This window comes from Glycine soja, chromosome 11 (assembly GCF_004193775.1).
Source record: "Glycine soja cultivar W05 chromosome 11, ASM419377v2, whole genome shotgun sequence".
NCBI classification, from domain to species: Eukaryota; Viridiplantae; Streptophyta; class Magnoliopsida; order Fabales; family Fabaceae; genus Glycine; species Glycine soja.
This window is the reverse complement of record NC_041012.1, coordinates 10,426,824-10,440,048: the sequence shown is the minus strand read 5'-3', so window position 1 is coordinate 10,440,048 and position 13,225 is coordinate 10,426,824. Positions and strand designations below refer to the sequence as shown.

The 13,225-nt window shown below is 36.0% G+C and overlaps 1 protein-coding gene across 3 annotated transcripts; it reads left to right on the top strand.

Moving 5' to 3' along the window:
- The first annotated feature begins 2,756 nt into the window (after window positions 1-2,756).
- Window positions 2,757-9,926, top strand: LOC114373777 (pumilio homolog 2-like). Of its 3 annotated transcripts, none has more exons than XM_028331317.1 (10): window positions 2,757-2,963; window positions 3,130-3,962; window positions 5,481-6,994; window positions 7,071-7,212; window positions 7,298-7,405; window positions 7,515-7,727; window positions 7,811-7,921; window positions 8,603-8,797; window positions 9,124-9,298; window positions 9,446-9,926. In XM_028331317.1, exons 2-10 carry the CDS (start codon window positions 3,318-3,320, stop codon window positions 9,484-9,486), a joined length of 3,144 nt encoding a protein of 1,047 aa, XP_028187118.1. In that variant the 5' UTR covers window positions 2,757-2,963; window positions 3,130-3,317; the 3' UTR covers window positions 9,487-9,926. The 3 variants fall into 3 exon arrangements, with proteins under 3 accessions (XP_028187118.1, XP_028187117.1, XP_028187119.1); XM_028331316.1 differs by having other exon boundaries at window positions 3,068-3,962; XM_028331318.1 differs by lacking the exons at window positions 2,757-2,963; window positions 3,130-3,962 and adding an exon at window positions 5,146-5,283.
- Window positions 9,927-13,225: the final 3,299 nt, after the last annotated feature.

Below are 13,225 nucleotides of genomic sequence, written 5' to 3'. Positions count from 1 at the left end.
GCATAATTCATAGGCTATCTTGCTGATATGCTCACCAAAAAAATGGATATGCTAAAAGGAAACATAGGCACGTAACAGAAAGTCTTTCCCTTCTAGCCAATGCTCACTTGCCTTTAAAAAATTGATAGAGCTAAAGCATTTGATTCAGCAACCTTCATAATCAATCAACTTCTATATATACTTGTAGCATCTTAAATTTCCGCTTGAAGTTTTGTTTCACCAAAAAACTTGACTTTTCCAGTCTCAAATGCTTTGGCTGTACTTGTTACCCTTACACAGTTACACACCTCCCACAAGCTAGAATTTAGATGACAAAAATGTACTTTCCTTGGTTTATAGCTTGCATTCCTTGTTACCCTTACAGAGTTACACACAACTCCCACAAGCTAGAATTTAAATCACAAAAATGTACATTCCTTGGTTTATAGCTTACAGGACAAAGGTTTCCTCTGCCTGACACCAAATGGTAAATTACTCAATTTCTAGGAATATCACGTTTGATGAATCTTCCTTTCCCTTTCAACATAAAAGTCCTTTGCCACAAAAGGATCATTATGTGAGTTCTCTCATCTAGTTTGGACCAAGCCTGAAAAGTTATTTATTTCTCACACCAAAGCAAAAGTTAATCAGTTGAAAAACTAAATTGAAAGGTGTAAAGAATCAAGTATCAACATCAGAATTTCTGCTATGGATCAAGAAAATCTTGGATTCCCTAACTGTAATCAGTTTCTCCTTTTACGGTTGCATAACAAATTTGTGGCGTATTGCAGGTTTATCGAAAAATTATAAATTGTCACATTGCTTGGGACTGCTATCATAGTAGGTTCATCAATAATCTTCCCTTTGTTGATCAAAGCAACCAACCTAGTTCTCAGCAGCAACTGGCAAGCCTCGATTCAACCAATCTGCAAGCCTTTTAATGGCTACTCCATCAACAGTTGTTGATCTTGCTTGGTAACCCAATTCTATGGCTTCTCCAATCATGTGACTTCAGAATTAGTTAACCTTCACACAAAGTTTCAGTACAATAGTGAAGAATTTGTTCTATTTGTTAACAGCTCTGGTATTCTTGTCAAACATGTTGGCACTTCAAAAATTCTAACCCTAATCTTCATTCCCTTTAGTGTTGAATAATCTCTACATGTTCCTGGTCTGTGTAAAAATCTATTAAGCATTTACCATTTCTGTAAAAATTGATGTCTAGCTTTATGCTTACCATTCCCCTTCTCAAATGTTAAGCTACCTAAGAGATCCTTTTGCAACACAAGCTTTTAGAGATGGATTTTATGTATTTGACAACCTTTTGTCTATCTCTCCGTGTTTTGTCACACACCAAGTTTGTAAATGTGTTTGTTACTATTCTTCTTTTATTTCGTTGCATTCAAGATTGATTCGTGCATAAAAATGATTGTAAATTATGTAACAATGTGAACTCTGATTAGTTGATTTACATTTTTAAGTAAAATGTCTTTTGTTTGTGAATCACGTTGTCATGGCAAATCTCTCCAATTGACTTTTCAAACAGTAACACCATTGATGCTAACATGGCATTGCCTGTGAACAGAAACAAAGAGTTGAACACTAAGAGAGAAACTTAATGAAAAGAGGACTTTCACTTTGGGGATTGTAGTCCCGTTCGATAATTGTTTGAAAACATTTGATTTAAAAATCAAAAGACAAAAAAAATTATTATCTTGTATTTATTTTTAAACAATTTATTTACAACAAATTTTTAATATGAATGAGTTTAGGTTTATTCTTACTATTTCAAAAAATAATACATCTAATTTATTTTCTTTGGTTTCTTAAAATTATAAAAAATGTTAAAATACAATCAATTGAATTTTCTATTTTTATATATTTTTAAAACATATATATATATATATATATATATATATATATATATATATATATTCTCCAAATAAATTTACCAAACAAATTATTTTACTTTTTTTCATCTCTAAAATTTCATTCTTAATTTAATTCTAAAAAATTTCTTTTTTTCAAATTCAAAAACAAGAAAATACAAAAACTCTAAATCAATCAGTGTGTAATAACATACGTAAAACTAAAAAATAACATCAAATCAAATTAAGTAAATAAAGTAAAGGCTAGCTACTCTTAGTAACTTCTGTTTTTTTATGTACTCTCAGTTACAGACACGGCATTTATACATCAATTGAGTGTTGTTGGAAAATAAAACTGAATAATAAAAGCCTCTAACAAACTAACGATAATTGGACGAACAATTACTAACCTAGTTCCATTCCATGTAACGTACTAAGAAAGAAAAGGTACAAATTTGGTATGCCTAGTGTTACAAGTAAAATATGTAGCCATATAGTAAAAAAGAGGAAAGTAACAAAAGTTACAAAATAATAAAATGTGAAAATTAAAAATCACCATACTGATAATAACACAGCAGAAGAGAAGAGCTTAACTGAACTGGAGAAAGAGGGGTAACTGGTGCGGAATTTACTGTACTTTTGGCCTATTTTACTCTTCCAACGAATCTAATACACCGACGTGTCAGTCGGTGACAGCTTCTTGTTTTGGAACACGAGAGAAAAAAAAAGTTCATTTTTTCTTCTTTCTTTGGCATCAGTCGGTTATCATTTGGTCAATTACTCCTAATGTTTAGGAAATACATAAATTATTCTAGATATTTCCGAAATTCGTAAATAGTAAAATGGAAACTTTGCTAACTTAAAAAAAAACAAAAAAATAGAAATAGGAACCAAATAAATTTAATTTGGCTTTGTTTCCTACCATCTGTATATAATCTTCCTCTAAATGGAACAAAACCCTAAGGGTTCTTGTAAGAATCAATCGCCGCCGGATTAATCTCTCTATCTTACTATTTTTCTTTTTGATCTCAGTGCACCATTTCTCACTCACTGTTTCTTCTTCATTCCTGTTCTTTCCGACCTTAATTTTATTCTGGTGTATATATTATTCTGTGGGTAGGAATTTCTTGTCTATAATTATGGCAACCAATTCTAGGGAACTTAGAGTGAATTTTACAATCTTGTTTTTTGTTTGATTCTTTGGCTGATTTTTGTTTCAGCTTCAGAAGTGCCTTCGGTGCAGTTTTTACGAGGAAAGCTTTTTTTTTTTTTTTTTTTGCAGTAACTGCTAGTTAGAATTTGTGAAGTTGCTAATTTGGGGTGTGGCGGTTTACGCTCTGGGATGGGAAAAGTTTGAGTCTTTGGGTTGTTTTCTGGGTTAGGGTTTGATTTCTGGTGGTGGGTAGTGATCAGTTTTTGCTATATGTGGTTGATGATTGGTGGGTGGTGATCAAATTGAGATTTTGCAAAATGTTGTCTGAATTGGGAAGAAGACCTATGCTTGGGAGTAACGAGGGTTCTTTTGGTGATGAATTGGAGAAGGAGATCGGGATGTTGCTTCGTGAGCAACGCAGACAAGAGGCTGATGATCGTGAACGAGAGCTTAATATTTATAGGAGTGGATCAGCGCCTCCAACTGTGGAGGGTTCTTTGAGTGCTGTTGGAGGGTTGTTTGGTGGTGCTGCTGGTGCTCCTGCCACTGGTGCTCCTGTCGCCTTTTCGGAATTTCAAGGGACTAAGGATGTGAATGGGATTACTTCTGAGGAAGAGCTTAGGTCTGATCCAGCGTATCTTTCATACTACTACTCCAATGTGAATTTGAACCCTAGGCTGCCACCTCCTTTGCTGTCAAAGGAGGATTGGAGGTTTCAACAAAGACTTAAAGGTGGAGCTTCAGCTCTGGGTGGAATTGGAGATAGGAGGAAAGTGAACAGAACTGATGATAATGGTGGAAGATTGCTTTTTCCTACCCCGCCAGGTTTTAACATGAGGAAACAAGAGAGTGAGGTAGATAATGAAAAAACAAGAGGTTCGGCCGAGTGGGGTGGTGATGGACTGATTGGTTTGCCTGGACTAGGGCTAAGCAAACAGAAGAGTTTTGCCGAAATTTTTCAGGTTGCTTGCTTCTTCTGCCATTGATTGGCTAATTGACTCAATGCTGCAACTGTTTATATTTTTCCTGGATTGTGTGTTATAGCATTTTGTATTTTCATTTCATCTGCGATATATGACTAATTGATGCATATGTTGTGAGGTTGTGTATGATCTTTGGTTGTTTTATTTTATGCTAAAAGTATTGATTTTTATGTTCGGATGTGTGGTATTGTTCCTAAGTTTTGATTAATGATTGTAATTCATCTTGAGGGAGGTTTTGATTATGCTAAATGATGGCATGCATCTGTGCCTTGACTTTTGGCTTCTTCTTCGTTATTTATGGTGCTTATTGTGATGGAAGATGGCAGCATAGCATTTTGTGAATTCATCAGAATTTTTTATTATTCTGACAATCCTTTATTTCTTTATGATTGTCCTGTAGAAGCTATCCTTCTAGTTTCATATTGGCTCTAAATATTTGTACTGATTGTTTAGCTACATCTAGTTGATTTGTTGCATTCACCATAAAATCTTTCAGGCACATTATAGCATTTCAAACCACATTTTGTTTAGTTTTGTAATATACTAATATTAGAGTATACATACAGTACATTTGTATACTATATTCATAATGTAGTGCATACATAGTGTATCCTTTACTGTATTCTGTAGTACTATCTTGTCAACTGTAGCATGTGTCAGTCTGGACTTTTGGGTTGAGATACTCCCCATTCTCCAGTTAATTAATCACTGGATAACATCATAGTCATTAAAATATTTAATTTATCCTATAAAATATTATAAATATAGCATTTTAATAGAAGAGACGGTTACATTTTTCACTGTATCTGCTGCAGTGAATTTTTCCACTGCAAAGGATTCATGGCCATCAGTCTGTGATTTCAGCTAACATATTATGTAACTACTTTCTGTTTCCGTTATAGATGAATTATTACAGAATCTGTTCAACCGAAGTAATTCAGTTACAACAGTCTCTTCTACACAGCTCACTATATATTTGAAGTTGTAGTCAGAATACAGTGTGCCTTTCATTTTATATCTTAAAAAAACAGAATTTGCATTTTGCAGAAGCACTTCTTCGCTAAATTTTCTCTAAGCGTCCCTTCTTTTCTCTTACTTACAGTTTTGGTTCATGGTTTGTCAAAGAAATTCATTCCAGGAGTTCATGCTTCTACACCAGTTACATTTTCTCACTCAATTTCCATCAAACATGAACACGTGTAGATTGAATTGGCTTTACACTCAGTAGTTTTGAAGAATTTTATATACCTCAGTCTTGAAGCGGAGTAAATGTTGATTTTGATATATCTCTGAATATATGGTATATCCAGATTATTATTTGTTTGCCTTTGCATTTTAAAAGTTTTCTTGTAGCAACATATATTTTTCTTGCCACTATTAATTCTTAACATTTCTGTACTGAATTTTGCATATATTTGCTTTGATATTTTTTCTTAGGTTTATTTATTTTCCTATCATTTTCCTTCTGCCCATCATTTACAACGAGCAATTGTGCAGGATGATTTGGGGCATAATACCTCTATTGCACGCCTTCCTTCTCGTCCATCCAGTCGTAATGCATTTGATGAAAATGATATCAGTAGTTCTGCTGATGCAGAGTTGGCTCATGTACACCGTGAGTCCACACCCGCTGATGTGCTCAGGTCAGGATCATCTGCGGCCCAAAATGTTGGCCCACCAGCTTCATATTCCTATGCTGCTGCAGTTGGATCTTCCTTGTCGAGAAGCACTACTCCTGATCCACAACTTGTTGCTAGGGCTCCCAGTCCCTGCATCACGCCAATTGGTGGTGGCAGAGCCATTGCTTCTGACAAGAGAGCTATTGCCAGTCAAGATGCATTTAATGGTGTTTCATCTGGCATTAATGAGTCAGCGGATCTTGTGGCTGCATTGTCAGTAATGAACTTGTCAGCTGATGATGTGCTTGATGGTGAAAACCATTTGCCATCACAGGTTGAATCAGATGTTGATAATCACCAGAGATATCTTTTTGGTAGGCAAGGTGGTCAAGAACATGGGAAGCAACATGCCTATTTAAAGAAATCTGAATCAGCACACCTGCAAAATTCAAGAGCAAGCAGCAGGAGTGGGTCAGATCTCAACAATCCATCCTTGGATAGGCAGGTTGAGCTACAAAAGTCTACTGTTCCTTCCAATAACTCATATTTCAAAGGATCACCTACCTCCCATTTTAGTAGAGGAGGAAGTATGCCACCCCAGTACCAGCCTTTAGATAGTACAAATTCCTCATTTGGTAACTATGGTCTGAGTGGCTATGCTGGAAATCCAGCATTGGCATCCTTGATGACTAACCAACTTGGCACTGGTAATCTGCCACCCTTGTTTGAAAATGTTGCTGCAGCATCAGCAATGGCATCCCCTGGAATGGACTTGAGAATTCTTGGAGGTGGTTTGGCTTCTGGAGCTGCTGCTCCATCTGATGTGCATAATCTTGGTAGGATGGGAAATCAAATTCCAGGCAGTGCTCTTCAGGCTCCTTTTGTCGATCCAATGTATCTTCAGTACCTGAGGACGTCTGAGTTTGCTGCGGCACAACTTGCTGCTCTCAATGACCCCTCTGTGGACAGGAACTACTTAGGCAATTCATACATGAATTTACTTGAGCTTCAGAAAGCTTATCTTGGGTCTATCCTCTCGCCTCAAAAATCCCAATACAATGTACCGCTGGGTGGTAAATCAGGCAGCTCCACTCCTCATGGTTATTATGGAAATCCTGCATATGGTGTCGGGATGTCTTACCCAGGAAGTCCAATGGCAAACTCTGTTGTATCCACTTCCCCAGTTGGATCTGCAAGTCCTGTTAGGCACAATGAACTGAATATGCGTTTTGCTTCTGGAATGAGGAATTTGGCCGGGGTCATGGGACCTTGGCATGCAGATACTGGGAACATTGATGAAAGTTTTGCTTCTTCTCTGTTGGAAGAGTTTAAAACCAATAAAACAAAGTGTTTTGAGCTCTCTGAAATTGCGGGTCATGTTGTTGAATTCAGGTATATTTTTTGCTATTGGTCATTTTATGCTGTCACCCTGAAGAATTAAATTTGATTATTTTATTATCATTGGTAGTGCGGATCAATATGGGAGTCGATTTATTCAACAAAAGCTTGAAACAGCTACTACAGAAGAAAAAAACATGGTTTATCAGGAAATCATGCCACATTCCCTTGCTTTGATGACTGATGTCTTTGGTAATTATGTGGTTCAAAAGGTAATTATTACTCTTTCAATTTATTATTTTCTTTCATGAATCTTGCATCAGCAATAGTTGGTAATGCCGTAATGGTATATTGCAGTTTTTTGAGCATGGACTTGCATCCCAGAGAAGAGAATTAGCCAACAAACTTCTTGGTCATGTTCTGACACTTAGCCTTCAAATGTATGGTTGCCGTGTCATCCAGAAGGTATGGACAATATATGGTTGCATTAGTTGATATGTATATGTTTGACTCTATAATTTTCTGATTTCTTATCATTTTTCTTTTGTTCTTTGAATTATGTATCCCACTTTAGGCCATTGAAGTTGTTGATCTGGATCAGAAGATAGAGATGGTTCAAGAGCTTGATGGTAATGTCATGCGCTGTGTACGCGATCAGAATGGTAATCATGTCATTCAGAAGTGTATTGAATGTGTCCCTGAAGATGCTATCCACTTTATTGTCTCAACATTTTTTGATCAAGTTGTGACCCTATCAACACATCCGTATGGTTGCCGGGTGATACAGGTAATTTCCCTTCACTGCTTATGTTACACTTATCATGTATAACTAAGATTGTTTGTCATATAAGAATACCTTCTACATGACAGAGAGTGCTGGAACATTGCAAAGACCCTACAACACAGCAGAAAGTTATGGATGAAATTTTAGGTGCAGTTAGCATGTTAGCTCAGGATCAGTATGGCAACTACGTTGTTCAGGTTTACAATTTTTTCTGACTAGATTGTTTGGGCTTCTTTCTTTATTCCCATTGTAGTGGAACTGTTGAAGCATGTTTTTATTATTCTCACGTTTGTTTGGTTTACTTGAGCATGATTTTCTGGATGTGCACTCTTGGCTCCAAGCCTTCTATCAAGCTTTTCTTTAGAAATAGTTTTGATAATCGTGCACCCACAATTCTGGATGTGCACCCACAATTCTCAAGTTACAATGTGTTTTGAAATTACTCTCCTTTATATTGAAGCCTTTTTTACTGCAAATCTGTTAATTGACTATACAATATGAATGTCTTTTCCTTTGGCTGGCTTCTAATCTTTACATAGTGTTGTCCTTATCAATAAATGATATCATGATACCTTTCAACTAGAAACTTAATTTTCTTGTTTATGATTTTCAACCGAATTTATTGCGGATGTCTTTGCAACACATGTAATGCTTGCTACTATTTATAATTATTTTTAAAAATGTGTTATTATAGCTTCCCGGACTATTTGCTTTATGCTTTTAACATGCCATCCTAGGTTGGTTCTCTCACGTGTGATACAGGCTTCTGGACCCTACTCACTACTTCCTTAATATTCCTTTACCCCCTAAATGTTATACTGTTTGCTATACATGTGGGTTGATCTCTTGCTTTTGGTTTCTTCTCTCCTTGATAACAGCATGTGCTGGAACATGGGAAGCCTCATGAGCGTTCTTGTATAATAAAGGAATTAGCAGGCAAGATAGTTCAAATGAGTCAACAGAAGTTTGCCTCCAATGTTGTAGAGAAATGTTTGACCTTTGGAGGTCCTTCTGAGCGCCAATTACTAGTGAGTGAGATGCTTGGGACCACCGATGAAAATGAGCCTCTTCAGGTTTGTTAAACTTTCTCTTCCTAATATATGCCTTTCCCTTTCTTTATTGGAGCAAATTAGAATACCATCATAAATGATCAGTAATGGTCTTCTTCATGATTTCCAATGCAATTGCATGAACTCAACTTACAAAATCTGTAGGACTTCTTTTATCCCTCTTTACATGATTGAACAGAAAAAGTTTGGCATATCCTGTCTTGAATTTAGTTTAATAGAATTGTTATTTGTCAGTGTGGCGAATGCTTTAGTTAACTCCCAGAACCACAACCTGTAAAATAGATCTTGGCTTGTCACAAAATGATAAATCAGATTCCTTTTATATGCAGGCGATGATGAAAGATCAATTTGCAAATTACGTTGTACAAAAGGTGCTGGAAACTTGTGATGATCAACAACGTGAGCTGATTCTTTCCCGAATTAAGGTTCATTTGAATGCATTGAAAAAGTACACCTATGGAAAACACATCGTCACGCGTGTAGAAAAACTTGTTGCTGCTGGAGGTACTTACTCCTTCTATATATCATCTCTTCATTTGCATTCTCACACGATCTTATATTTCAGCATCCGTGCATGTGCACAACACGACATACACACTTGAAGACCAAGCCATTCTCCTGCTTCTAATATGCACATGTAATTTGTTGCAGAAAGGAGAATAGCTGCTCAGGCTCCTCCTCAACCTGCTTAGGTGGCTTAGAAAAATAATCTTGTACAGCTAACTGAGGCTAGTGTGAGCTTCTTTCTTTGTCTCCCAGATCAAGAGGTTATGTTTGCCTATCTCTCAAGATGGGTTGTAGCCAATTGGAAATAAAGTTGTCGGTTGTATTGCAGAACTGTACATTTTGTAGCTTTTAAGTTTATACAAAGAGTTTAAGCTAAGCGAGATGAGGCTCTCATCAGTTGTTTTAATGCACCTGATGCCCCCTGCTGCAGAGGAGATAAAGTACTATACAAGCCTTTTTATGGTGTAAAGATTATAAAATGGTGAGGTAGTCTATAAGTTGACGACATGACTGTACAAAATGATGATGTTCTTGTTTAGACGAGGCCAGTTTTTTCTTCTTTTCTTTTAATCATCTATGGTTATTGACTTTGTTTCCCCTTTCAAGAGTATAATTTTTCTTGCAAGTTTACTTTTCTTTTTCTTCTGTTATATCGATAATAACTTTTCATTATTAAACATGTTTTTAAATCACATCTAAAAAGGGAGAAGCACCACACGCGTAAAGTTTATCTAAATATATTTTTATTACAAAGTTATTTTAAATTATTTTACTAATATCATAAATTAAATTTTTTCAAGCATAAAAAATTAAATTTTTATTTTATTTTTTATGGTAGAGTCCACATATATGATTCATGGAGCCAATTCTAGTATAATGTTTTTATCATAGTCTTTGCTCTAAAGATGCAAGTATTGTTTACACTTGTCCTTTAATGGGATCTATGTATCGGAAAGCCTCTCTGAATTGAATACCATAATAACGATCATCTATATCCTTGAGAAGTTATTATATCAAGTATTTGAATTGAGTCTTGATCCTAGCAGTTTGCAATAATATGGCTTAAAAATATTGAAAATATATATAATGTTCTTAAAGATATAGGGATTCTCTGAATTAAGAGGCCTCACCTTCGAGCACACTCATACAAGTGTTACAACTAAATGTTCTACCTATAATAACAGCACCACGATCATCTCTAATACATAGTATAAAGCCTGTGCAAATTGTGTCTTGAAAAAAAAAAAAAAACAGCATCCACATTGCATTTGTAGGAGTCAGCCTGAGGAGGAGTCCAACAAACAATGTCATTCACATCAGGATCAGTATCAATGTTAAAAAGAATCTCATTAGCCCGAGATCAATTCTGAAAATATGAATCAGCCAAATGCAAAGCTGAAATATCTAAATAAACTTTATTATGCCATGTTCTATCATTTCTTCTCCTCCAAACACTCCAAAAAAAAAACATGGCGACCCATTGATGAGACCATGCACAACCCTACTCTCTTGGACACTAACCCTAATTCTGATGCTCCTTTTTTAATGGTGAGTCTTGGCAACAAGGCTCGCTAGGGACAATGACTCTCCTCAGCTGAAACTGCTGGGGTTTGGGCTACCCGAGTGTAGTTGCTATCCTACGGGATATTGTCCAGTCATATCACGTTGATGTGATCTTTTTGTGTTAAACACTTGTTCATACTAGACGTACGGAAGAAATAAAATCTCATCTTCGCTATGATTCTTGCTTTTCAGTTGATGTTAATGACAGAAGTGGTGGCTTGGCACTTCTCAGGAGAAAGCCTTTTAATTTCCATATTCTTAACTTCTCTTCCAATTTCATTAATGTCTAGGTTCTTCATCCTGACCACCCACCCTGGAGATTAACTGGTTTCTACACCTAATCTGATAGAAATAAAAGAAGAGAGTCCTAAAGTCTTTTTCATTCTCTGGCAGCAGATACTACCCTTCCTTGTTGTATCTTTGGTGATTTCAATGATTTACTGCTTGATGCAGTTCGAAACACATTTTTTTCATAGACTTGTCAGATTCAAAAATACTTGGTTATTGGAGCCTGATCTTAATGATGTTGTTCGAACAATATGGGACAAAGCACTCTTAGGAGATTGCTTATCCAAAATAAATTGTACTGCCGAAATGAATGCTTGGGGTAGACGCAATTTCACGGATCAAATCGAAGCTTGCCGTAGAGACCTTGATCAAATACATCAAGGCCATATTGTTGATGATACTAATCAATATCAAGAACTCTAACAAGCTCGGTCTTTTGATTGCCCAAGAAGATTCCTATTGGAGACAACGAGCTAAAATTTTCTGGATGAAGGATGAGGACACCAACTCAAAATTCTTCCATGCTTCAGCAAATGCAAGGAAAAAAATAAATTCCATTTCTTCATTGTCTCGTGGTGATGGCACAGCAGTTCATGATCATAAGGGAATTTGTGATGTTGTTATTTCTTATTTTAATGATTTGTTTCAACCTCAGAATAATTATAATAATTTCTTTTCGGTTATTAATAAAATGTCCCCTTGTGTTTCCCACTATGACAATGACTTCTTGCTACCTCTTTTTACCATGAAGGAATTCAAATCTGCTCTCTTCCCAATGGATTCTGACAAATCCACAAGGACTAGATGGTCTTAACCTTGCTTTCTTAAAAAAATTGCCACCTTTGTGGCCCTGAACTGTTTCACTCTGGGGTTTCTTGGCTGGAAAATGAAAATCTCCTGGCAAAACATCCATTGTCCTTATCCCCAAAAAAATTAATCCCACTACTATGAAAAACTTTGGGCTCTTATTCCTTTGCAATGTTATCTATAAAATCATTTTCAAGGTCCTAGCCAATGGGCTTAAACACATCCTTACCAAATGCATTTCCCAATAACAATAAACTTTTGTTGAAAATCGTTCTATTCTTGACAACGTTCTCTTAGTCTCTGAAGTAATCAACCATATGAGATGTAAATTCAAGGGTAAGGTTAGAGAGATTACCCTTAAAATTGGCATTAGTAAAGCTTTTGACCGAATTAAGTGGACTTATCTTTTTAGTGTCTTGAAGCAAATGGGTTTCTTAGATGAAACTATGCCTTCAATCTGTTCAATCCTCAGTTGTGATTAACAGTAATCATGTTGGGGAAATTTTTCTACACAGAGATCGTAGACAGAGGGACTCACTGCCCCCTACCTTTTCATTTTGTGAAAATAGGGACTTTCAACTCTTCTCATATAAGGAGGTGAATGGTGGAGATTCATGGGTGTGAAGGTGTGGAAAGGGGCTCCTCTAGTCTTACATCTTTTATTTGTCAACAACTGTTTCTTGTTTTGCAGGACAGATGATAAGAAAATCATCATCCTAAAGGAGATTATTGACAAATATGGAGAAGTTTCAGGTCAAATTATTAATTTTCAAAAATCTGAAAATTTCTTCAACTTCAACACTCATCAACAACAGAGAGACAATATTCCTTCCTTCCTTGGGGTCATGCAAACAATTGGCTCCACCAAATACTTGGGGCTTCCATCAATCATTGGAAAAAAGAAAAAAATGGTCTTCTATTTTATAAAGGACAAAATCTAGAATCACGTTAGCCATTGGACAACAAAACAACTCTCAAAAGCAAGTATATAAATTCTTGTAAAATCTGTTGCTCAATCTATACCCACTTATTACATGAGTGTCTATTTGTTTCCTTCCACTCTTGAAGATGAATTGTAGCAGATGATGAATTCTTTTTGGTGGGACTCTAATCCACAAAGAGAAGGAATCAATTGGCTTAGTTGGGACAAGATGATAATGAAAAAGGAACATGAAGGTATGTGGTTTAGACAACTGCATGCTTTTAACCTTGTCGTGCTAGGGAAGCAAGGCTAGAGAATATGACCAACCAAGATATAATAGTAGC

Excerpts from the sequence above, each read along its gene's own strand:
- LOC114373777 (XM_028331317.1), top strand. The coding sequence starts at position 3,318 with ATGTTGTCTGAATTGGGAAGAAGACCTATGCTTGGGAGTAACGAGGGT. Across the intron at positions 7,213-7,297 it reads GTAATTATGTGGTTCAAAAG|TTTTTTGAGCATGGACTTGC; the intron begins GTAATTATTACT and ends GGTATATTGCAG. Across the intron at positions 7,406-7,514 it reads GTTGCCGTGTCATCCAGAAG|GCCATTGAAGTTGTTGATCT; the intron begins GTATGGACAATA and ends ATCCCACTTTAG.